We start from the raw sequence: 25,244 nt of genomic DNA, 5'->3' as shown, positions 1-25,244 counted from the left end.
CTTGTTATCAGACCTATACCAAAATTTGCATTATCACACAGCGCTAACAGAATCTCATATAGGGTATACAATTTAAACTGCTTGAACTTTCTGTCAACTGTTGCTCGTGCAAGCCGCTTTGCAGCCCGCTTTGATCCCAGCTCGTCTTTATCATGCCGTGTCTGACAATGTCATAACACCGATGCCTGCTGTGTTGTGCACCACAGGTCTTTCTCCTTCCCCCGTCTGGAAATGATAATCTTCTTTTGAATGAAGTGGTCCCGACTGAAATGATGGCTGCTACCTGTGTGCACTGGTGATGTATCAGTCTCATCTTATCCTCAGACGGCAATCGTGATATAGAGTACTTTATATTCAAAGATTATGGATTATGCAGAGGATCAAAGGTTGTGGATTACAGCGAAGATCCAGAGTCATTAGCATTGGAAGGCTCATATCTCATATGGAAATCACATATGATAACAGGCGACTGGGATTTGTTTCTTTGGCTTCCAAAAGAGTTGAGATAAGCACCGTCTCTGGAGAGGCAGTGAGCTTCTTCTTCTCCTTCTTCTTCTTCTTCTTCCTCTGTGGCTGCAGTCAAATTCTGGGCAGCCCCTGAACTAGTAGGCAGCTTCTCTGTTTTTGTGTTGGCCGCTCACATCGAGCCATTGCACGGCATATGCTGCTCTTACACACTTTAATTAACCTCATCCAAGACACATAAACTCCCAGGCACTTTAAAATACTCTCATGGATATGCATGCACACATGGAGGCAGTCTGACTTCCTCTCATTTGCAAAAAAGCCGTTTTAAGAGCAACTGTGACAGAGGAGAAAAATCGAGAATGCAAGTAGAAAGAAAAAAGTGTGTGAGAGAGAGTGTGTGTGTACAAGAGAGCGAGAGAGAGAGAGAGCTAGACTTTCTTTCTCTCTCCTTGTATCAATGATAGTGTTATAATAGGTCCATTAAAATAGCCCTGGTTACTTTACCTCCTCCTCTATATTTAACTGTCCACCGTCCCGTGGGAGCGGGGAGGTATATGCTATCACATTACACTACGCTACATTACACACATTCATTATGTGCTGAGTAGACACCCCTGGCTCCCAGGAGCACCCATAAGTGGCCGTATTATTCTAAATCGACGCATTCACGCCAAAGGAGTGAGGATGGAGGAGCAGAGGGGAAGGAAACAAAAAAAAAAAGAGGTGAAGGGAAGTAGCAAGGGAGGGAAGGGAGTGGCTGACTCAGGGAAAACAGGCTTGGGACATGGGTTTAGAGGGAATGGAAGGGACACACCAGCTGGATTTGCAACCTTGAAACCACACTGAGAAATCCAAACCAACTCGTTTTGGTTTTGTAAGTGTGTTATTTACATCCTGACGCCTCCTAAATGGTTAACTGTAGGAAGGTGCAAGGGATGCGCTTCTTGTCTTTTTGTTCTCCGTTCGTCCAACTGTGACACATCACGAGAACCCGAAAAAATTAAAAAGAAGGAGAAGAATCGCTTCATTTTTAGTCGTTCACAAATCATTTGCTAGTTTTACAGTGACGGACTTCGCAAAGCTTAGCTTTGTAGAAACACAACAAACATCTTCCTCCTCTGTGGCCTCTCCCCGTTGGCTCGGCACATGCATGTGTTTGTGTGTGCGTGTGTGTGAATCCTCCTCATTACAGCCACACTAATTATACTCTCATTAATGTAATTAATATTCACTGATCCAGCTCCCACTAGTCACAACATCAAAACACAGCAGCGCAGACTGATTAACGTACATACACATGTCCACATTGTCCACAGATGAATACACACAGGAGCTTAATATAGAGAGATCACACGGACAACGCACAGGCCAGCAAACAGCGTGGCATTCCCTTCAAAACACAGACGCACACTGAGCTGCAGACATTGCAAGCTTTAAAGCTTGAAGACAAGCTTGCACAAATAGGAGAGATCTTAAACTTGGGGAGATTAATTTTTTTTTTTTTTCAAATCGCTTAAATCCTCACTCAGATTTTAAGCGAGGATGACCAAGTCATCTACGAATCAGAAGGTTGGTGAATCGCTGGCTCATGCAGTTTGCATCCTCATATCCTCGGGGAGGTTAGTGAACACCAAATCGCACGTTACAGCTTCAGACTGACAGACCAACAACAGCACAAACAAGAGTATCCTGCAGAGCAGTTACGCCACATATTTTTGACACTGCCCCCATCTGACAACAGATGCTCTATGCAGGTAGACGGGCAGCCAACGCCAATGCACTACCACAGCTGAACCGTAATTTCCCCCACCAGTGTGTGTGTGATCGTCAGACAGGGCTTAGAATAGAGCGCTATATGGGTGTGTGTGTGTGTGTGTGTGAATGGATAAGAGTGGCTTGTAGTAAAAAGTGCTTTGAGTCCGCAGAGTAGAAAAGTGTTACATAAGCATCAGTCCATTTTACCATTTATAAGCCGCACGTAAATATTTTATGGTTATACAGGATGCGAGGATATATCATATAGTGGGTTGGGGCGCGCATACCAATATTCAGCTGTTCACACATTAGTGTGCTGCACAGGTAAGCCCATTTGTTTTTCAGAAATCTGTAAAACACACTCAGGATCATCACTGTTCAGTTGTCTGCACTGGTGGTAACTTTGTGACCATGGATGCTAACATGGATGCTACTGCTTCACGATCACCAGTTTTTCTCTTCCACAACAGCTCCTATTAGAGCGTGAGGCACTGCTCTATCTCTGATTGTTTTACTCATTACTTCATAGTTAACTTATGTGTGGTTATTTTGCTTACAATGCAGCTGATTGTAAGCAAATGATTACCAGATGATTACCAGGAAATCTCCAAAGCTCAAAAAAGTTTTATTTGAGAGTCCTAACAGGGCCTCTCTACATCTAGAGCCTTTTCCTCAATAGTCATAGACCTTAACTACACCTGTAACGTTTCATAGCTGTCCCTTGCATGTTTATGACACCATCATGTTGACAAAACCCATCCACAGACAGACATATAAACACCTGCCAAGCTTTGGTAATAGTTAAAGAAGGTGCCCAGGATCACATTCTGCCATGATGACACACAGACGGAGACACGCACACATGCACGCGCGCAGACGCACAAAGTGAAAACAAAGCGAGACCTGCTGTCACAGCTGGTAAAAATCTGATTTACAAGGTTTTGACATGATTACGGAAACAAGCCCACACAAACACAGGAGACCTACCGCATGGCTCTCAGTGCAATTTTGTACGCCAGTTCAGCGTCGTGAGGTAGGAGAGAGGTGAAGAGATAGCGGGCGAAGGTGTGCATGGGGACACTTTCTCTGTGGACGATCTCTCCGAGGCCAGAGTACGGACCAGCTGTAACAAAAAGCACATGAAAACAATATAAACACACCGAGACAAGTGGGTCCTTTTTAGCTATGGAACACACAGGAGGAAGAAGTGTGTCCTCAAGTTATTATATTTTATAATATATACCATACAATTAACACATTCTGGTATTGCTGCACATTAAGTCATTATTTTCCTGTTGCACACTGACGAGTGATTTATCTGGTCTGTCCCTCGTAGCCAGGAAGCACCGAAGCCACGCGGCATTAAAACAAACTTTGACGTCAAAAACCATATGGCCGTGTGTGCAGCCTTGGCCTCACACTCTTCCTTCCCTCCCCCTCTTCCTGTGCTTCCCCCCTCATCTCTGGTGGGTTATTTTAAACCCCAACAGGCTTCTAAGCCACAGACCACATCACACAGTGGCGCGGCTGCAGTCTCCAGGGACCCGCAGAGGCCTCGGAGCCCGGTGCTCTATTAGTAACGGAGCCAGAGGTGGGTGGTCGCGCCAGGGATGAGGCAGGGTTGGGGTTTGGGTGGGGATTGGAGTAGAGTTTGACTGGGCTGGGCCCTCGGGAATGAGCCACCACCGCACCCCTCCTCCTCTCTTCCTCCTTCTCGTTTTCCCATAACCAAAGCCCATTCTGCCCTAGCTCCACTCCTGTAAATGTACACACTGCTGTGCGTGCACGCATATATGTGTGCTGACACAATACCCCTGGTGTTACTGTGTAAAGAGCTCATTTTGGTCTGGCCCAGGGCAGCTCAGCCTCTATTTGCACCACAAAATGAAAGGATAATAAATAGTGAGACAGAGTCAAAAGTGTTTTTCCTGTTTTAGCAGGAATGTGTAGGCTCTTGGTGTGTGGGAGGTAGAGGAAGAACAGGGAGGAGGTGTGTCTATATATAGATAGATAGATTTAAATATATATTATATATAAAGAGAGAGGGAGAGAGAGAAAGAGAGCTATAGGGAAATATGGTGAAAAAAAAAGTAAACTGTAAACAGGTTACACTTATGAAATTTTAATTGGGGAAGAGCTTTAGACTTTATCTCTCATTCACCCATACAGCATGTTGGAGTTCAGTGCTGCCCCAGCACACTTTATCATGTGGACAGGAGGAGCACACACCCACTCGACCACGCTGGGAGCAACCATTTAAATGTAAATTTGAAAAAAACAAACCAAAACAAAAGTATAGTTGGAATATATTCTGTTATCTCTCTTACCCTCCAGCAAGAAGACGGCCTGTTTACGGAAGATTTTGACCAGGGAGTCGTCCAGTTCCACTTCCTGCAGCTTGGCCAAGAGCTGCTCTTCATTGCGACACACCTTTTCTTGAGCGTACAGCCCATCGGGCATCACCCGCTGCTGGCCTAGGCCGATCAGAGCGGTCTCCACGGCCAGCGCCACGTACGATTCGCCGTCCCCCAGCAATCGCTGCACGGGCATCCGCTGGAGGTCCGCTCGGCTTACGACGCTGGAGCAATCTACGAAGAGGAAAAAGGAGACGACAAAGAGGCAGATGAGAAGTGAGTCAGCATAAACTGGCTGGGAACGTCTGTGTAATTCTCTGAGGCACTGGACAATAGAGGAGTCCGTCTCCTGTGAAAAACACACTGTGTCCGTCACACAGTGCAGGTCTGAATCCAGTGACCACCCAAAATAAAGATCAACCCCTTAGGAGCATTCCTCTGTTCGCTGCTCTTCCTCAGAGGAGTGGGCTATTTCTGTAAGCAGGAGACGCACCGAGGGACGGAGCAATCGCAGAGTAGGCGAGGAGAATTTGAAAAACATGGTGAAGAATAAGACAAAGAGTGAAGGTGAAGCTACACTTAAACTATGCTTTGTATAGACTAAAAATTCCTCTACTATAATCGTTGAGATATAAATATACATGGAGAGTATAAATTTCCTATCTCATGTTAAAAATCAGTCCCATAGAATTGTATAAATCAAACATCTGTGCTAAATTACACAAAAACATCTGTATTTTCATGACTTCTTTGTGTGTAGTAGCTGATTTTTCCACGTAGATATATAAAGACAGACCCATGAATCACTTTGTAAAAGGGTGTGGGATGAATAAAGAATACGATAAAGTTGCATATTGATGTGTGTATGGGGTTTTTTGGAAGCTATTTAAGAGGCCAGTTTCCATAAACCAGCAGTACCTGAGAGGTCTAAGCAGGTGTTAGAGCCCTCCTCGCCCACTCGTCCTGACTCTGTTAGGGTGCTGAACAGGGTGCCAATGGGATCCAGGGGATGTCCCACCCAGCCCTCCATGTTGGTTATGGAAGTGTGGCCTTTATGGAGCAACTCTAGAAAAGGACAAAGCAAACGGGGACACGTCTCAGTGCAAAAACTGACAACATCTTAAAGTAATAATGCACATCATTAGCCTCTGCAAGCTGAACAGCGTATTAACACAAACACAGATACACACAAATAACCACTGTCTGTCCCAGCAAGACCTCATCTTAATTCTTCCACCCCTTAAAGTCGACCCCCTCCGCCAGTGAAATGCGCAAGGGTATGAAAACTAATATGCACAGAGCTGTCATCCATACCTGATTAAGAAACAGCAGCGATAGGCCCCATAAACTACCAAAAATCAATGCCGACCATATCTCAGCGATGGCATGAGTATTTGTCATTTTTCAGTACCTTGCATGAAGTGCTCATCTACTCTGAAGTTTGGTAAGAGTAATGAGATGTTTAGAAGTAACAGTTTATGGATGCAAAAGGATTCACGGGAACTGAAAGCATTTCTGGCTTGTTCCTTTTTAAATGTTCCTTTGAGATTATTAGGCATTATATATTATATCACAGTGAGCTGGTGTTGTTTGGAGGTAATTAGTGAGTTTCCAAGAATGGTTTGCTGCCAAAATGGATTCTAAGAATAAAAAACAAATAAGGCTTGAATACCGCAATTTAGTTTCACCTTTCTTGTGCCGACGAAAGTGCTCCAGTTGCCTCTGCTGCTGCCTTCGTAACGTGTTGACCACGGCGATGGCCAGACGGAGGGCTTCTCTCGGGTAACCGTGGGAACGCAGGGCGTCCACCCTGGCGCAGGCTGTTGGGACATGCTCTGAGGGAAAGACAGAAGTTTTAAAGCCAGCGTTCTTCTCTCACCTCCTGGACAATCTCAGTTCAGCTCACTGTGTATTAATAACTTTTCTGGCACGTGCTCACTCACACCTCCACACACACACACACACACACACACACAGACTCACCGTGCCATAAGGGCCAACCACGTGAGTCGAAGAGAGAACCCTCCTGGTTGTCATGGTAACAGTAGTTGGCGTAGAGGTCACTGGCGATGATGTGCTGGAGGTGTCGGTCCTGCCAGTGCAGGTCGCAGGCCTCGATGGCCCGTGTGAACACAGTCCTGTGGGGGCGCATCTCTGAAGGAGAAGGAAAGGTGAGGTGAGGTGAGAAAAAGATGGATAAAAGCCAAACGCTCGATAATTCGTTGATTTTTTTTGTCTTAAAAGACAGCCCTAGCATTTCAATATCTTAAATTTTTGACATTAGCATAACTGCTCCAAAAAACAACAAAAAAAAAAAACATCACTTGGAAGATTGGCAGCTTGAACTGGCTTGTGTACCACAGAAAATCTGCTGTGGTGTTTTAAAGCCGGAAAGCAAACAGCAATCTAAGCGGCCTCCTCTCGACTCCAGCAGACCGGATTCACACAGCAATTATGTGGGGCAGGAAAATTATTGTGTTTTTGCAGTTGTTGGGTTAATGTATGGAATTGTACTTCTCATTGTTGTGTTAAGATTTATCGTCGATGTGGTTTTTCTCTGTTTCTTTTGTTTTGTCCATCTTGTAAGAAAATAAAATGTGTATGAAAACAAACAGGAAAAAAAGAGAAAAAGAATGGAAATCTGTTGATTTATCTCCGGCACATGCCTGGCTCTTTTAGCTTGGAATTGTTGCCTGTGTAAAATTATCTTTTAGGACAAATACTGGATAGAGACAGACTGATAAGCGAACACACACATACGCCCACCCTGTAGCCAAAGCTCCTGAGCCCTTTCACAGTGAGGCAACAATTCTTTGATTTACAATTTTTAATTCATTTTTAATAAACCGAATATGAGCCGCATCAATATGAAACTGAACTTCTCTGGTGACGTCATGATTTAAAAAAAACAATTATTTTGTTTTCTCGTTCATTTTTGAATCGATCGTTAAAAGAAAGCATCTTCTTCTCCTTGTCCGAATCAGGGTCACGGAGGGGCGAGAGGCAAGGCCGTGTTCATTTTGACAGCAAACTTAAGTTGATTCAGTAAAAAAAGTAAAGTGTAGAATTTTGTCGTGTTTTTATCAGTGAGAGTTGCTCCACACGGTTTAACAAAGCGTCTTATTTGCCTTAACATCTAATGTGGAATGTATCCATATGCCTACTTTTCTCTTCCTTCCAAGTTTTGACATTTTGTGTTTTCATGAAAAACAGAGAACCGTTTCCCACGGACAGATCAATTGTGTGCATCTAACCTCACTGCACCGCAGATCACATTCCTGCCTTTCTAAACAAATTAATTAGTTCTTACTGGATCTCGTCAATGCATTTCAGCATATCTTCTGTCCTTGTGCTTTGATTTCTATGTAATTATTGTCTGAAATACACAAAAAATGAAGGTAATTATTGGTCAACAAAATTAATTAGCTGGCCGCCGGGCAAACACACAGAGGTAGACATCCAGTCACACTCATATTCACACCTATGGCCAATCAGCAATCAGCAACCTAACCCCTTCCCCATGTTTCTGAACTGTGGGAGGAAGCCAGAGAAGAGCCACACAAACATGGAGAGAACACACAAAGGTTGGACTCAAACCTTGGACCTTCTTGGTGAGAGGCGATGTTGCTAACAGCACCACCGTGATTGGACTAAATCTATGGGAAAGAAATGTACCAAAACAGTTCTTTGGGTGCTCGCTATTCATTCCTGCACAGCACATCTTGGAAGTGCCACAGCTGTGACGAGTGTCACCTCTCACCTGCTACAACTGCCAGACACGTGTCACGACCAATAACTACGTTATTGACAGACATACAAAACCTGTCAATGTCTTACCTTGGTTGCCATGGGCGCCCTGAGGCAGTGAGTGGGTGAGGTTGGGCAGCTCGTTGCCATGGTTACCGTCCTCCCAGGGGCAAACATCCACACTGTTCCATCTGCGCAGCTGGCGCAGCCATGATGACTTCTGCTCCGGTTTACAGTGGGGGTTCAGTACGATGCACATCCACAGGGCACCTGGACACACACACACACACACACACACACACACACACACACACACACACACACACACACACACACACACACACTTCAGTTACCTGCCCTACTTCTCAATTTGTAACAGTGATGTAAGCAATGAGTCATACAAAAGCCATAAAGTGTGTCTTTTGAGATTTAAAATACCTTTAATACAGATATCATGTGAGATTGAAAGCTCGGGGCTGTTTTTACACCCTAACACTGTTTCTTGTTCTTTTAGGAGCACATTTTACGTGCTGCCGCCATCTTGCACTGGAATACAAAACTCTGTGAAAACAGAGAACTTGACTAGTCCCGAGGCAACGCTGACTGCACACACATCATTTTAGAGTAAATTGGAACAAACAGAATATGAAAAGTGGCTATGTCTCTGGGGATACAAGCACAATCGGGGATTTTACTCTCCAGACTCCAAGAGATATGTATACACTCACATTGTGTGTGTGTGTGGGTGTGTGAGAGCGAGACTGTGTGCGACTGTATTCTACAGATGCATATGTGTGCAGACAGAGTTTGGGAGGAAGGACGAAGGCAAGGACATAGAATAAGAAGGGAGAAGAAAACAGGGGAGAACAGAGAGAAAGTGTAAAAAGGAGGGGGTGAGGGGAGAAAATGAAATGGGAGCGCGGATGATGTGGACGAGAAGACACGGGTGAGGACAAGTGAATGAGGCAAGGCTTTGTGTCTGGAGGAGAGGAGTAGCTGCAACTCAAAGAGGAGCAAGACAAAAGAGGGAGCGAGGGGGAGAGAGAGCGAGAGAGAGAGAGGGAGAAAGAGAGCGGCGCCAAGAGGCAGCATTTACCACACATCAGGGGGAGTGATAAGGACTTGGGAAGAAGGTTTTGAAGTGTGGACTTCAAAGAGACCGTGCACACACACACACTTCCAAAAATACGTGGGATTGAAACAGATGAGATCACTGCGCTGTCCTCGCAAAGTGCAGAACAAGACCAAAGGGAGAAAACGAACATCATCAACAACAACAAAAACAACAACAACAGCAGCGACCAAGACATTAGAGAAAGAACAACAAAGACGCGGAGACAACACGGCTGCTGTCCTGGTGATGAGCCTGCTGGTTTTGCGGCTTGTGAGGATGTGCTTTGCTGGAGGTACAGCACGTCTGTCAGAAGAACTACAGGCTGTATCAAGCCGAGCGAGAGCACGGCGAGCAGCGCTCTGTCACATCAGCTTAATATGTAATGAGATGAGTCTGAAAACACTGCAGAGGTTATAACATTTAGGGTTTCAGCGCGATGCATTAAATAGCTTGTGATTCACAAAGACACTTTTATACACCACCAGTCACAGTGAGAAAGTGACTGGGCTGTCAGTGACAAGTGTGTGTGGGACAAAAACAAAAAAATAACACCTTTGTGTCGATTTTTGCTAAATCCGTCTAGGCAAAGAGGTGTGTGCATCCGTATATGCGTGCACATTTATAGGACAGCATGTGCGTGTGCAGTGTGTTTCTCGCTCTCACCCAGCTCATCCCAGAGCTGTCTGTACTTGTCGGTCATGGTGGTGCCCTGCTGTCTCCACAGCGCCAGCCGAGGGTCTGCCATGAACTGTTCTGTGATCAGTGTTAACATCCTCGCTCCGTTGGAGTCACGCATCTTCAGCATCTCCCTCACCTAAAGGAGGACACAAGAGGGACAGGCCCGCGCACACATGTAGTTTATAGCAGCTGAGGAACAAAGAGCAGCGATAACATGAGCGGCACGTTGTTCTAACATCGGGGGCGCGCTGAAATATTTATGGCACGTACGCAGGCTTAAATCAATGAAGAAAACAACTTTTATGCCTCGGGATGGCGCAAAACATGTGTAGCACGTTTAAAGATGGCCGGGCATGTTTTCATATCTACTGTGTGTAATCTGTTGATCTTGGTGGCAGAGGTAAATACAGTGGCAGCAATCGTTTCCATTCTAATCTTGCAGCTACTGCATTTGTACTGCAAATCTCACCCTGTCAAATCACGTTTGAGTGTAGCAAACACAGCTGGTCGGATGACGAAATTCCTCTCATTCTCGCCACGTTTTGTTTCCTTAAAACGCTGTTTTAAGTACTTAATGTGCTTGTCCTTTAAAAAAATAAAAAAATAAAAATCCAGTTCTTGACACAGAAACTGAATAATCATGTATGTTTTCTAAATAGTTCTGCGATTTCATTTAGGGGTTTTAATATTCTTCAAAACTAGAGGTCACAAAGAAAATCCATTAATTACATTACATATAATACGGCATCATTAAAAAAATTAAAAAGAATGAGAATCCAACTTCAAGAAAATCAGTTACAAGAAGAAAAATGTAAACATTTTTCCTTGTGCATAAACAGCAGCGAGTGTTTTCTCTTCTCTACTTCACTTTTTGTGAGAAGCGCTAATCACAAGAGGGACTGGTTTATTGTAAACTACGGTGGTCAGCAACTTCTAGAAGGAGGCATAAACACTCTTGGGTTTGCAGGAATATCAAATATTAATCTGATTTGCTACTTCTTTAAAGACAGGGGAGGGGATTTTTCAGTGAAATGCCATAAAAACAGAAAACAGTAAATTTCAACTTTGCTACACGTGCGGAGACAACACTCACGCACACGCACGCACACACATGCACACACATGCACGGACACTTGCAGTAGATTCACAAGTTGAAATGCAGTGGATGTGTATTTTAGATTTAAGGGCAGCTCTGCATAAGCACAAGTGTGTACATGACTCTCGATGTGGGCGTGCACGTCTGTGTAAGCATATACGCGGCTGTTAGTGGGCGTGTGCGCGCACTGAAATGAATATAACAGGCAACAAAGAGCATGAAGCCGAGAGATATTCTAAAAGCCAGGCGGGCTGGATGATAATGGCCTTGGCTTGCAGTCTTTACATAGCACACAGCGCATTAATGCTGGTCTAGCTCTGCCACTGTAATACCAGGCAACGGAGCGAACGGCACGTCTCTCATGTAATCATTTAATCATGGGTACAGAGGAGCATACAGCACGAGCTTTCGCCTTCCGATACCTCTCTCTTTCTTTATCTCACAGTGTCTGTCCCTCCTGCAATTAGCTCAAGCATGACTTTCAGTGTATGTGCTCTCTGTATTATGTTTTTTTACTCCTGCTTCTTATAAATGTTCACTAACAATAGGGAGAAAATATTTATTCAAAGTAGCTGTTTGTTCTTGTGAGAAATACAAAAGGGAGAAACGTGAACGTGTCCGTGACTGGCAGGGCTGGTATGTACTGCATGAGAGCTGGTGTGTTTTGTACGTGTATGTGGGAGTGTTCCTGGGTCTTGACCTTGCTGAAGAGCAGGTTGAGCTGCTTGCCCGAGCCGTGGTATCCTCCCTGGGACAGGAAGAGCTTGACCTGCTCCTGAACCTGCTCCTCATCCAGGTGCCAGCAGTTCTCATCATCCACACTAGCTCCCGCTGTGGGGTCCGGGGCCCCTACACACACACACACACACACACACACACACACACACACACACACACACACACACTTCATAACTTATATGTGCATAAGGCCATAACATTTTTTCCCTTATTATCTCTTATCCTAATTAATACAGTGGCATTATTGGTATAGGATATTTGTGAATATATATTTGTCAAATAAAACCCGTGCAGATTTTATATTCTAGGGAATGAGATGAAAGTCAGTTTAATTTTGTTCATGAAAAGCACAAAAACAGTGCACTTTGATCTTAGCAAACACAGTTAAAAGCTAAGTCTACAAAAAAACATCTCTTTCCAAGTTCGTTTGCCCTTCCTTTTAAGAAAAAGATCAAAAATTTCTCCATAAATAGCCAGGAAATTAAAAAAAAGACTGACAGTGTAACTCATCTTTCTACACCTTTATGTCCTATGACTACGGCAAGTGCACTACTCGTACTGCAGGCAGCAATGCGGTGTTTTGTTTCTATAACATTACCATGAGCACATCAGCAAAGCCATTTAGCTCTTTGATCTTAACAATAGACAAACATGCTGCCATTGCATCTTAATAAAACTAATTTTAATATAACATAACGTCATTATTTCAGTGCCGCCCTCAATAATTAAACTGCATTACTGATTAAGCAAATGAACTGCTTTCACTGAGATTGATTTTTGTTAAAAGCATGCAATAACAAACTGAGTTTTAAAGATGTCTTTCCGAAGACTCGCTGAGGAGACGCTCAAACTGAGAAGCTGAACAGGAGTAACTCTGCTAACAAGAGTTAGTTTACATTTCTAGAGCTATCGATGGCTCGTCGACAGGTCTCTTCATTCTCAAAAGACTCTGTCTCTTCTGTTCTGCGTCTTCTTTTTTTGGCCCTCCTTCTCAGTTTCTTTTGCTCAAGTCTGTTTCCTGTGTCCCGTTATTTTTGGACACCTCTCCATAACTTCTTTTTTGCTTCCTTCATCACTTCTCCAGTTACAAAGCAGCAACACACACACACACACACACACACACACAAAAAAACGCATCCAGACTCTTTCATGCCTTTTTATGCTTCCTGGTTTCCTTGGTTTCTCTTCCCGAGTTGTTTGCCCTTCTATTTGTACTTGCTGCTTACCTCTTCTGGGTAAGCAGCAAGTACAGCATTGATAACAAGAGATAAACAAATCTGTCTAGTAACCTCTTGATCTGTATCTCTGCATTGTTATCTCTCTCTCTCACAGAGGTAAAGAACAGCTCTATAGTGTGGATTGCAGCCACAGAATCTGTCCTTACTGTCTGGCTCTTATTAATGAGTAACATTGATCCTGCCACACTTCACCTTCCCCTCGCAGTCAATACGTGTGCACGTAGAGGCTGTTAAAACCCACATGCGATCTTAAACATGCCCATTACCTCACAAAGACACTAACACACAGGTTTCCTCACCGTGGACCTGATTGATCTCAGAGTTCTGTGACAGAATCTCGTCTGCCAGTTTCTGCGCAGTAGGCAGAACCTCAGTGTGGTGGACTGATATCAGATACTGGACGAACTTCTGCAGCTGGTCTCTGCTCATCTGGAAGAGCGTTTCCGAGATGGGCAGGTGCAGCTTGACCTGTTCCGGTTTCCGTACTCTGTAAAGCGACAGCGCCACTACATGGGCGCAATAGAAGATGTCCTTGTTTCCACAAGTGCACGTTACCGCCGTGATCTTGCAACGATCAAAGCTCACGCTGACGCTGCAAACGAGCTCTGGTGACGAGGGGGTGGCGGGGTCCGTCACTGTGCCGCTCAGGTGGAAGCCTGAAAATGTTAGAAACAAAAGAGAGCGTGCTTTGTTTTAGGAACGTTTTTGTTAAATCCTTCATTTCTTTCCATTTGTCTTTGCAACTAAAACAACAAGTCAAGCTACAGAAACAGCAGACAACTAAGCAACGTCTTATATAATACAGGGACATAACCACCATCAGCCACTAGTTAACAGTGCTTACACTCTTCTTTGTAGAATTGTTTTAATTCAGCCACATTGGAGGGTCTTTAAGCATGAAAGGTCTGTTTAGGGTGACGCTAATAGATCTCAGCTGGAGATGGTCCAGGTCCATGACACTACCACCGCCATGTTTGACTGTTGGTATGTTGCTCTTTTTATGAAATACTGTGTTACTTTTATGCCAGATGTAAGAATATACAAATGAGCACAACTGTTAGCATTGCTGAATCATGAAAGCTGACCTTAACTGAGACAAGTAAGGCCTGCAGTTCTTTAGAGCATACCCTGGGTTCTTTTGTGACCTCCCCGATGAATCATCGATGCACTCTTAGAGCTCATTATGGCCATTCTTGGATAGGTTCACCACTATTCCAAGTTTTCTCTATTTGTGCCTCTCACTGTGGTTCGCTTGAGTAAAAATGGCCAATCTAAGGTAGCCACATGAGGTAGTGCAGCGTTTGAAGCTTCTGCATTGGATTCAGTCAAGAAGGTTGCTGCTTGGTCTACAGATCTACAGACACACAGAGGCAACAAGACGTTTTGTACTACAGCAGCTAGTTCACCAAGTGTGCTCTTTATTAAATGACACTACTGCGCACATTGTCTACAAGAATGAATAAACTTAGGATGGAGTTATGTTAAACAGACTCACTCGGCCGCAGTCACCTGCCAAAGGCCCCGTGTTCTCTTATCAGTATGATCAGGACCAGCTGCAGTCTACTACCATTACTGTGAGTGAGAGTAAATGAGCCTGACAGAAATCTAGATGCAGGAAACTGCTGATCCACGGCAAAAGGAATTGAGAAAGAGATAAGGAAGTGAGCAGCGTGCTTGACTTTTCCAGTATGAATTATACAGGCTCTCATTTGAATATAATGTTTGATCTTGTCCTGACTGCACCATCCAGAGGCGTGGCTAGTCATTATTCGAGAATACATATGAATGAACCAGGTGGGGATTCCCAGCAGTGGCCTAAAACACACACTTATGAGCATATGAAAGAGACACAAGTGTGTGCGTGCACACACACATATTGAGGCACAGCATGCGATCATGCATTTATTAATAATGGGAGTGGTTAGCAGAGGCCAGGAGTAGCTTATGAATGCATTTAGGCGCTCAAGAGAGAACTGTGAAATTCATGTGGACCATGCAAAGACATACATATCTTTAATATGTTTATCAAAGGACCGAGCGCATACATCGATGTGATATCAAGCATGTATTAACGCATATATCAAAGTGTTTTCTGGGCCACTACATTTGGTATGAAGGGAGGGGCAGGAGTTGAATATTTTATAGGATATAGATGGAAATGAGTGGATGATTATTCAGGAAAGCTAAACAGAGGTCAAAATAGACACCCTTCTTTCTTTGTCCTCATTGAGTGGAATAAGAAAGCGGGTGACTAAAATAATGATAGTATAAAATGTCAGCATTGTCCCTAAAGCAGCTTATAGAAAAGCATAGTTGGAAACTTCATTTAAATATCTTGCATATCACAAGACTTTCACTACTTTCCACTTGCCATAGCTATTGCACTCAGCTTATATAGGCTCAGTTATGATTAGTGAACTCTCCCAACTAGTTGTCAATAGCTGTTGTCTTACAGTTTTAATAATTTGCCAACAAGTTTTAGTTAGTCCTGCATTTAATAGCATTTCATACTTGGTGACCACTTTCATTGGTTTATTCCTTCTTTTTAGCCAACAATTTCAAGCATTTATTTATACATTTATATCCTTTTAATAGTTACTATCTTAATAACATGGTATGCTTTCAGCTAGTCATTTTAAACTCTTAATCCAGACATTTTAGTTTATTTCACTTTTATCTCACCATTTCAACTGTTAATCAATACATCTAGCTAAATATTTCAGTAGCAAGCCATACAATTAGCTTCTCATTTCAAAGACTTCATTTACAATTTTACTGAGCTAATTTAAATGTTTATTCATTATTTTTAGTTAACAATTAGCTAACAAACAGTGGATACTTTTCTCAATATTTAAGCTGTTAATATATTAAGGAAACAATTTCAATTGCAACCAATTTTTAACTATTAATTTCAAACTTTTCATTAATTTAGCATGGAATAGCATACTTAGCATAGCATACATACATAGAACAAATAAAAGTCAAAGTATGCTAACAGGTAGCTAACAATTTCACTTACAAGGCATGCCTTTGGGTAATCATTTTAAACCAATTTAAACTATTTAGTTATAGTTTAACAGTTTAAGTAGTGAGAAGAATCATTTTAACAGTTAGCTAACAATTATTTACACAGTTTAACAATTAGCTAACTACAAACTCTTAATTTATAATTTTAGCTAACCATTTATATGAAAAGATAACCTTTTGCTTAACTAACAATTTTATTTCTTTATCTATATTTTTAGTTAACAAACTTAACTTCTAGCTTTACTTTGAGTAAACTTTAGATAACCACTTCACATGTTTATCTAAACTGTGAATAAACTATGTGTTCCTATTTATTTTGACTGTCTGTTTTCTGCTTCACATCCATTAACTTCAATTAGCAGTTAACTTTTCTTCTCAAGCCTCTTCAGGCCCCTCAATTCTTAAATTACTTTGAATTTTTTTCCCCCCCTTTTTGGATTAGTTGAGCATTTGTGTCCATTCAATGCTTGTTGCCTTGGATGAGAATAGTTACAATCGCTTTTATTAGATGGATGCTTAATATAAATCTATCAATACAACATTCAAAAAGCACCATCAGCTTGAATGTAATTGGAGTTTGTAAAACAGAAAGAGCAATGAATTATGATATTTACCCTTTCGCTTAGCATTATCTGCAAACCAAGAAATGCTGGCTGCAAAAACCTAACACTGCCATGGAGATATGCGTTTCCATTCTGAAAGCCAGCTGGCAGAGGAAACACATGTTTGTTAACAATATCCACAGTAGATTGAGTGTGGATCAAATATGGCAGCCACTCGCATCTGCAGTGATCAAAGCCTATATATCTCCAGCTGTGGGAGACTCCAGCACTGAGACAATCTAACTAGACAAAGACGCTGACATGGTGCACCTGGTTGTAGAGCAGAAAGCTAGCTTATTAAGCCGTAAAAAACATACAAATGAGCAAAGGTTTGTAACTCTTGCTGCTACATTTAGTCTGTCGGTACACGTGTGTGTGTGTGTGTGTGTGTGTGTGTGTGTGTGTGTGTGTGTGCGCGCGCGTGCGCGCGCGTGCATGTCAAGCTTGTGTTTCGAGAGCGGCCCCTGGTCCACAGAGGGGGGAGAAAGAGAGAACATCAAAAACATGTGGGGCTTAGAGAGCCCAAAAAAATGAACCTTTGATACAATTGCACACACTCTTACACACAAATTTGCACACACACACACACACATATTTATCAGACAGTTGTAAAACCAGCTGCACTTTAAAAACCAAAACTATTTTTCTTTCTCATAGAGAAAATGAACAGGGATACTTCTTGGATTCAGAACACATGGAGTATGAAACACTGAACAGTGATAAAAGACTTGCGTATTTAAAAAGCTAAATTCTGTCGTGTTTCCCTTGCTTTAATAGGCATTCTCACTCTCTCCCCTTCCAAGCCCTTTTCATCCATCCATCCCTCCCTCCATCCACATTCCCACAGCTCTTTCTCTCTCACTCTCTGACAGATGGGTAGGTAATGAGTTTCGCCTTTCCCCGTCCAATCGTCTGGGCACCAAAACCTGCCCCCCACGCCAAAAATGCCCTTTTAATTTAGCCAAGCGCTGAGTACAGGGATATTACTGTTTAGATACACACACTAACACGCACTAGCACACACACACACATACACACAAACACACCTCCCCTGACTCCTGGTTGGGTGGGTATGAAACCTTCAATGTCTCATGTGCTAGCTATTAAAGAGCCTGGTTTCCCCCTCACCCAGTCCACCCAGCTTTCCTCCCCAAGTGGTACTCAGGGCTCTTTTCTGTGCATGTTCAAGAGGCCAGTGTTGGCTTTCAAAGTAACCATGGCGGCCATTTTTAGAACAAGGCCTCTGTGAGGTTGCCCTAGAAACCCCTTCTGACCGCCCTGGTGAAATCACACTTGGCCCAAAACACAGAGGAAGCAGGCAAGGACAGTGTGTGAAAGAGTGAGTGAGAATGAGTGTGTGTGTGTGTGTGTGTGTGTGTGTGTGTGTGTGTGTGTGTGTGTGTGTGTGTGTGTGTGTGTGTGTATAAAGCTAGCTAGATAGCTAGACAGCTAGATAGATAGATAGATAAATATCCACAAATGACCACCCACACTCTTTGGGTGACCCACATCAAAGCATTCCTTCATATTGCACTTCGATCTTTCATTCTCAAATTGTGTAAGTGCAGATTAGCCATTATGTGACGTCTTGACCAGCTACGACCACTTCTGCTTATTCCAAAAACAAGGGGGCCCCTGAAATGCCAGATTTGTGCTCTTATTTCAGGGAGGAAAGACCTGGGCTAAGACCTGCAACTCCTTCAACGTACGTCTGCTGTGACGGAAGAATGCCACCTTTATATGCTCCCTACGAAACAGGATTTAGCTTCCCACATGAAGGCAGTTGGTGGGGAGAGGGGGTTTGCTTCGCTAAGCACAAAAGTGCCCAGTGTTCCAAAATCAGTGAACTAAATTAGATTGAGCAACATACATATATTTCCGCAATCAAATTAAGATTCCAAGTCAATGGAGAAAATTCAGGCCCAGCAGTGGGAAGGTCATTAAGTTTATTGGCTGAATTGGTCCATGAGTGACTGTCACCTAAATCTAATATGGCACCCTGCAGTTCAGACAGCACTCATCCTTTCTGTGTGTGTGTGTGTGTGTGTGTGTGTGTGTGTGTGTGTGTGTGTGTGTGTGTGTGTGTGTGTGTGTGTGTGTGTGTGTGTGAGAAAGAGTTTGTTTGTGTGTCATTTATTCTGAATACATGATGCATTTGAATGAAAAAACAAAGAACAACAAACAAAACCAAAAAAATAAAAAGAACCAAGATTAAACAAATGGGCCGGTATGAAAGCAAGTCAACAAAGGCAAAGAGGGAGAAACAGCCAGAGCAAATATTTAGGGCCCATTCGCCTGCACAGATTCACTTTAGCCTTGCACATTAATCAAATTACCTCGTGGGCTGTAGACAGAGAGAGAGCAACACCTAAATCCGACTCTGCCCTGCTAGAGCTTCTCTGATCCAGAGGGGACCACCTGCAGCAGTCTGAGCTTTAACATGGGATCCTATTTTATGTTGACCAAAGATAGCCTGCTTAAACCTAACAGAGAAAAGGCTATTGGACTGGAATCCAATCCATTTGGTCGGACTGAACTGAGAGGCCCTGCTGAAAGGAGATCTGAACTGCTACAAGGCTGGAAAAGGGACAAGAACTGATGAGTAACCCCCACCCTGTAACACTCCATCCCACCCACAGCTAAAGGAGCATTTCCTTCGTCGCAGCTCCTTGAACTGGCCCGATTAATAAGGCTACAAAGACGTACACAAGGCTATGCGGCATTTAAAAGGGTAGGTCTGTGTGAGTAACAATAAGTGCATGCGTGTGTGGTCCTATAAGGAAGAACCCATACAGAGACTATAAACAGACATCACAGCTATTCTGCAGGAGACCTTGCTCCAGGCATGTGTTTGTGTTTGTGTGTGTGTGTGTGTCCTAGGTATGGGACAGGCTAGAATAGCACAACTGAGCTCCAGGGGCAGCCATATTCATGCCTTAAACCCACTGGTGAACCAAAAAAAAAAAAAAAAAGTCTTTTTCCTCCCTGGGTGTGTTTTCATCACCCACACATTTACACATGCATATTTGTACGCCAACACACACAAACACACACACACGCTCCCAGTCCGAATGCTTATCCTGACAAGACACACATAAGCATAAATTAATGTTCTGAGATATTCTATGAATTTCAATGCATTTACTTCCGTTTGAGATTCTGACAGCAAAATCTGAATGTTAATCATAGGGACGGGAGGGAAAGTATACGTGTATGTCTGTGTGTTTGTGTCTACGTGCGAGTGTGCGCGCACGCTGACGGATGTGTGGGTGATTGGAGTTGTCATCAGCTGGCGGTTGAAATGACAGTCGACTACTGGGCTGCTGCCACTTCGTTGCCACGCGGTACATCAGGAATGACTTGCAATTTTCTAACTATCACTTTCAAAATGGATTCTAATTTTGCTGGATTGGGCCTGTCAGACAGAGATGGTGTTACTGCTCTGCTGACGGATCCCAAAGGTTGGCGTTCAGGAAAATGACCAGTATAGGAAGACAGTGAAGCCTCTCGTCATGGACGGGCTTGAGACAAGAGAGAAACAAAAAATCAGTTTAAGGGATATTCATTAGAAATTGTTGGGGAACAGGGATAACCAGCTAGCCTGACTCTATATAAAAAGATACATAAAAGTCTGTAAAAGTTTGTTAGGCCTCAGTCACACAGGCCTAGAGACTGATTGACCATCATCTGAGAACCACCAGTTGAGATTGAAAAACCTGGCAACCCAACTGTTTGGTAAGTGGTAGCTGACAGTTGCTAGAAGAGGATGGTCACAAAAACTTGTAATTGCTTCACTCCCTGAAAAGTCACCAGTATTTTGCATGGGAGATGCCAGCTTGACTGCAAATACTCTATCCAACCAGTGGAAGTAGAAGGTACTTTCAGCTACTTCCCACAGCGGATGGATCCACATATCGATTTGGCACAGATTTTATGGCGGATGCTCTTCCTGACACAATCCTCCAGTTTATCTGGGCTTATGATGGGCCACTAGGAGAACACTAGCTGATGGCATCCTGAGGCGTTCATTGCCTTCAGTCAGACCAGAAAGCATAAAAAGTGAATGACGTTCCACGACTTCAAGTTATGGGAAATGAGCAGCAGCATAAACATTGTTGAAATTCCATGCAAACGACTGAAATAATCACTTATAAGAAGAATACAGCCGACTGACATATGATCAGTATTAGGAGGCTGCTTAGGCGACCAGAGCCTGGAATGGAGGCAAGTGACCGGCAGTCAGCTGCAAACCTATAGCTGACAAGCAAATCACCTCCAGTGTGTACTGAGCACAAAAGTTCCTCACAGCTGCAGCTAACACATTTCAAGGGCCACAAATTTTCCTTTGAGGCAAACATTTTCAATTTCCGGTTTGTGTTGCACTTCTCAGTTTCACTACTGCATGAAGACTCGATGGCGAGTGTTTGCAGTCGAGTTAGTGTCTCCCATTCCAAAAATGGGCAACTGAAGCAATCTGCTAGTAATCAAAACAATCATAACTGTACACTGTACACTTCCGATGACCAACAACCTGGTCAGGAAACACATATTTATCCCTAATTACCTGTGGTTGCCAGGAGGTCACTAACCAGTCTCTAGGCCTGGGTGCCTAGGATTTTAGGTATCAGTTTCATAGTGACTACCTGCAACCACTCACCAACTGGTTAGGGAAATCTACATTTTTTCCTTACAACCATTGATTGCCAGGTGAACATGGCTGGCATTCAGACCTGTGTGACTGTGAGAAACTAAAATTGTGGTCTACCAAAACGTGCTAGGTTAGTCGTATTTAAGTATTTAACGCTCAAGTCTAAAATTACTATTAGGTGTAATTTCACCTGTGTGGTATTGGGTGAACTGTTCCTTTAGTTGGTATGCAACAAATTTCTGTCACTTGATAAGTTAGCAGCCTGCTAATTCTTTCTCCCATCTGTACATTAACTATACATTATCCCAATCCATGTGCAAGGTTCATTAGTGTGAATGAAATTACAGATGGCTGGAAATGAATGCGTGTAATTAGCAGAGGTCTGTCCCAGAAGACCCACGCAAGCGATAGATGAAGGTAAAGGGATCCATTGAAAAGCCATTGTCGGCTACTACAGCACTTGAGTATCTTTCTGGTGGCAAACCTATAGAGTACTTTGAGACAATAAAGCGCTAGTCATGTTCACAATGAGCTGGTCTGTTCAGTAGACAAAGTAAAAAGAATAAACGGGGATTATTGTAAAGTGTGTTTTTCATCTTTTATGCAAAATCTGCATGCAGAAACTCCCAGATTGACATGCAAAATAGATTGTAGATGTGTTCGTTCACTTAATCTGAACTTTGACCCAGAAAGTGTTTGGCGATAATGCAGCTTTTAGAAGTTTGTCGAGCCACTAAAGCTCAAATATTAAAATCGATAATAAAAAAAAATTAAAAAAAATGAGCAAGTGTGGTTGAAAAAAAAGATTCTGTAAATGCAGCACACAGACAAAAAGCCACTGTGAAAGTTAATGCTGCTGAAAGTGAACAGAATTTATTTGCATATGAAAATAGCTGGGCACTAATGGCACTGGACTGAAAACTGCAGCATGACTGCGAGCGCACATGCGTGGGTTATGTGTGTGTTTTTAGGTTCACTTCTCCACGCCAGGAAATAACCTTACTCTCTTTACCCTTCCCATTTCATTTGGAAAGTCACCCGACACACACACACACACACACACACACACACACACACACACACAACCCCACCCCTTGACACACACTCATGATTCCTTCATGCATGCACGCATACTGGCTTCAGTGACTCCCTGCAGTCAACCTCCTTCTGCTCACAAACAGCCCCTCCTCTTTCCTTTTTCTCTCTCCAATAACTGACTCCTCCCCTGTTCCCCCTCCCATGACACGCACACTCACACTCACACACACACACACACACACGCAGAATGTTGCCTAGCCCTAAGCTGACCTGTTGTGTGTGTACTGACGTCACACTATAGACAAGGAGAGGCATCATTCCAGACAGACACGAACACGTGCGCACACACACACTCACACATACACACATGCACATACACACAGGCCCCAGCCGAGGGGGAAGCTGCATTCCAGCACAGGCCCACAGACACACAAACACACATCACCACGCCTGGCGGTGGGAAGCATGGGGAGCACTCAGCTGTAGCGGGGAGGAGGGGGAGGATGGCGGGTAGGGGTGGGAGGTAAAGGGGGGGGTTTCAGAGGAGGGAGGAGGGAGTGATGGCTCTGAGCCAGTGTTCCTCTGAGCTCAGCACTTCCCCTTTCAGCTCCAGCCAGCCGCCAGTTTGCGTAACGCAGCCAATGTAGCCATGCTGGCTTTTTTTTAACCCCTTCTTTCCTGGAGTCACTGAGGTCACACTGGCTGTTCTCTGTTCGCTGGCGCGTGCTGCATCCTACCATAAAGCTGCCTCTGCCTGGCACCCCCCACCCCCCATCTCGGACCGTCCTGTTAGAGCATCAGGCCCGCTGGCATGCTACTCGTGCTTCTGCCTTACCTGGCAGAGATGGCAGCAGGTGCACATGTGTGTTAGCGCCACAGTGAAATGTACAAAAAAGTTATTTATCGTCTTCCTGCACAAAGAAAATAAACAAATCTACATGGAACAATTAAACAGGTGGGCAGTCTATCGGAAAGTGACCTGGATTCATCAGCGGCACCCCAGATAAGACAAAACTGTGCAACAGCTACAGCAGTAGTTTTCAAACACCATAACTGACAAATATGTAGCTTCCACAATAACCAGTTTAACCATTAAAAAGGGAAAAACCTGACACAGGTAAGGTGTCTGTGCACTGCATCTATTCCTCTGTGTATCTGCTGACCTTCTCTCCACTCTATACCCGAAGTGATGTGAGGCTTCATGCATCAGATGTGCCGCCTACCCCCCTCCCTAAAAAGACAAAAAAAAAGACCCAGTGGAAAGTGTCATAGCTCACACTAACCACAGCAGACACAGTCCACGGTGGCAGGATGGGCAGAGTGGGGGTTTGGGGAGTGGGGGATGGGACGGAGGAGGAAAGGAGGGGAGGTTCTCTCACATTTAATATCACTTGACACGCGTCATCCAGCATCTCTCAAACAGTAGCTGAGCCTGTGTCAAAGCCGTGGCCCTGTCAAAGATCCTGCGCATACAGGACGCACCTTGTGCTCACACATACACACACACACACAAACACAAAACAAAGGCAACCCAAAGACAAATAACTCAGCCACCTGGCGCCTTGATCGACGGGCTGTTGCAGAGAACGGGAATAGCTAGGATGAAGACAAGTGAGGGAAAGAAGAGAGCGGGCAGGAAGGAGGGGGAGCACGAGAAAGGTTGATGTCTCTGCTGAATCGAGGTGGTCGATTCGCTTGCCTGCGGGCTATTCCTGTAAATATTGACGTTGATGTTAGCACCACTCTCTTAAGGATAAGCTATAAAGCAAAGGGGGGTGGGAGAGAGTCAGATTTACTCTGCGCAAACTGTAAGCATCTGAAATCACACGCTACGCTCGGCCTTCAGAAAGCATGTCGAAGGGGAAAGGATGAGAGACTTTTCAGGGCGAGGACCTGAAACACATGGGGGAACTGAGATCTCTCTCGGTAGGTTTACAACTCACTCCTCTCCCCTCTCTCGCTCGCTCGCTCTCTCTCTGGATGGTTAAGGTTTCCATTCTTGGACTAAAAGCAGGCAGCTGACATCAAAACCTTCAGAGAGACCCTTATTTCCCAGAAACAGCTCTTGTTTCATGTAAATAGCTGCCTTTCATGGCTACATTGAGATAAATTGCACCCTGCTGGACAAGAGGGGGGACAATATTCACCCTGGAGCCTCTTTTGTTGACATCCGTGTGTGTTGCCATGACAATGTGTGTCTGTCCGGTGTTGGGTCTATATGCATGTACATTCAGTGCAAAATATGCAGGCAATAAAAATATAAACACAAGTAGCTTCTTTGTCAAACACACAAAACACCGGCTGCACAAAATATCACAAAGACTAATAACACAAGCGCTACCGAAACACAGTTTCAAGCTAGACTTCACTCTAACCATCATGTCCTTGTGAAGGCCTGTAGGCAAAGAAGTCTATTACTAATCATCCTCACATTAAAAAAAAATGGGAAAAAAACTAATCCAAGAATGACAACACCCTTTCCAAAACCCTCCAGAGGACCTCGTCCAGTTGACTGGGAATTAATCTGCCAGAGGAATGCAATGATGCTTGAATTCATTTTTAGCACATTAACAGACTAATTCTCAGATTGCTCAATAGGCACATAGTCCGTATCGTTCAAACTTTAAAAAATGAATTACTGTGATTGCCAGTACACCCAAAGTACCTCCAGATTATTTGATCGAATTACCTCAAATTAGCATTTTCATAAATGACAGAAGAATAATCGTATCCTTACACAA

At 43.7% G+C, this 25,244-nt stretch overlaps 1 protein-coding gene across 1 annotated transcript in view; it reads right to left on the bottom strand.

The window, feature by feature from the left end:
* LOC100703710 (zinc finger SWIM domain-containing protein 6) overlaps positions 1-25,244 on the bottom strand; it is a 49,380-nt gene that overhangs the window by 9,039 nt on the left and 15,097 nt on the right. The window contains exons 2-10 of the mRNA XM_003446071.5: positions 13,488-13,844; positions 11,913-12,061; positions 10,102-10,252; positions 8,415-8,594; positions 6,561-6,731; positions 6,266-6,412; positions 5,496-5,642; positions 4,551-4,811; positions 3,211-3,346 (exon numbers count right to left, since the gene is read on the bottom strand). Coding sequence (XP_003446119.1) covers positions 3,211-3,346; positions 4,551-4,811; positions 5,496-5,642; positions 6,266-6,412; positions 6,561-6,731; positions 8,415-8,594; positions 10,102-10,252; positions 11,913-12,061; positions 13,488-13,844 — 1,699 coding nt within the window. The remainder of the gene's footprint in view (positions 1-3,210; positions 3,347-4,550; positions 4,812-5,495; positions 5,643-6,265; positions 6,413-6,560; positions 6,732-8,414; positions 8,595-10,101; positions 10,253-11,912; positions 12,062-13,487; positions 13,845-25,244) is intronic.

The sequence above is a fragment of the Oreochromis niloticus genome, linkage group LG12 (assembly GCF_001858045.2).
Source record: "Oreochromis niloticus isolate F11D_XX linkage group LG12, O_niloticus_UMD_NMBU, whole genome shotgun sequence".
NCBI classification, from domain to species: Eukaryota; Metazoa; Chordata; class Actinopteri; order Cichliformes; family Cichlidae; genus Oreochromis; species Oreochromis niloticus.
Note: the sequence above shows the minus strand (reverse complement) of the source record. Positions and strands in the feature narration are given on the sequence as shown.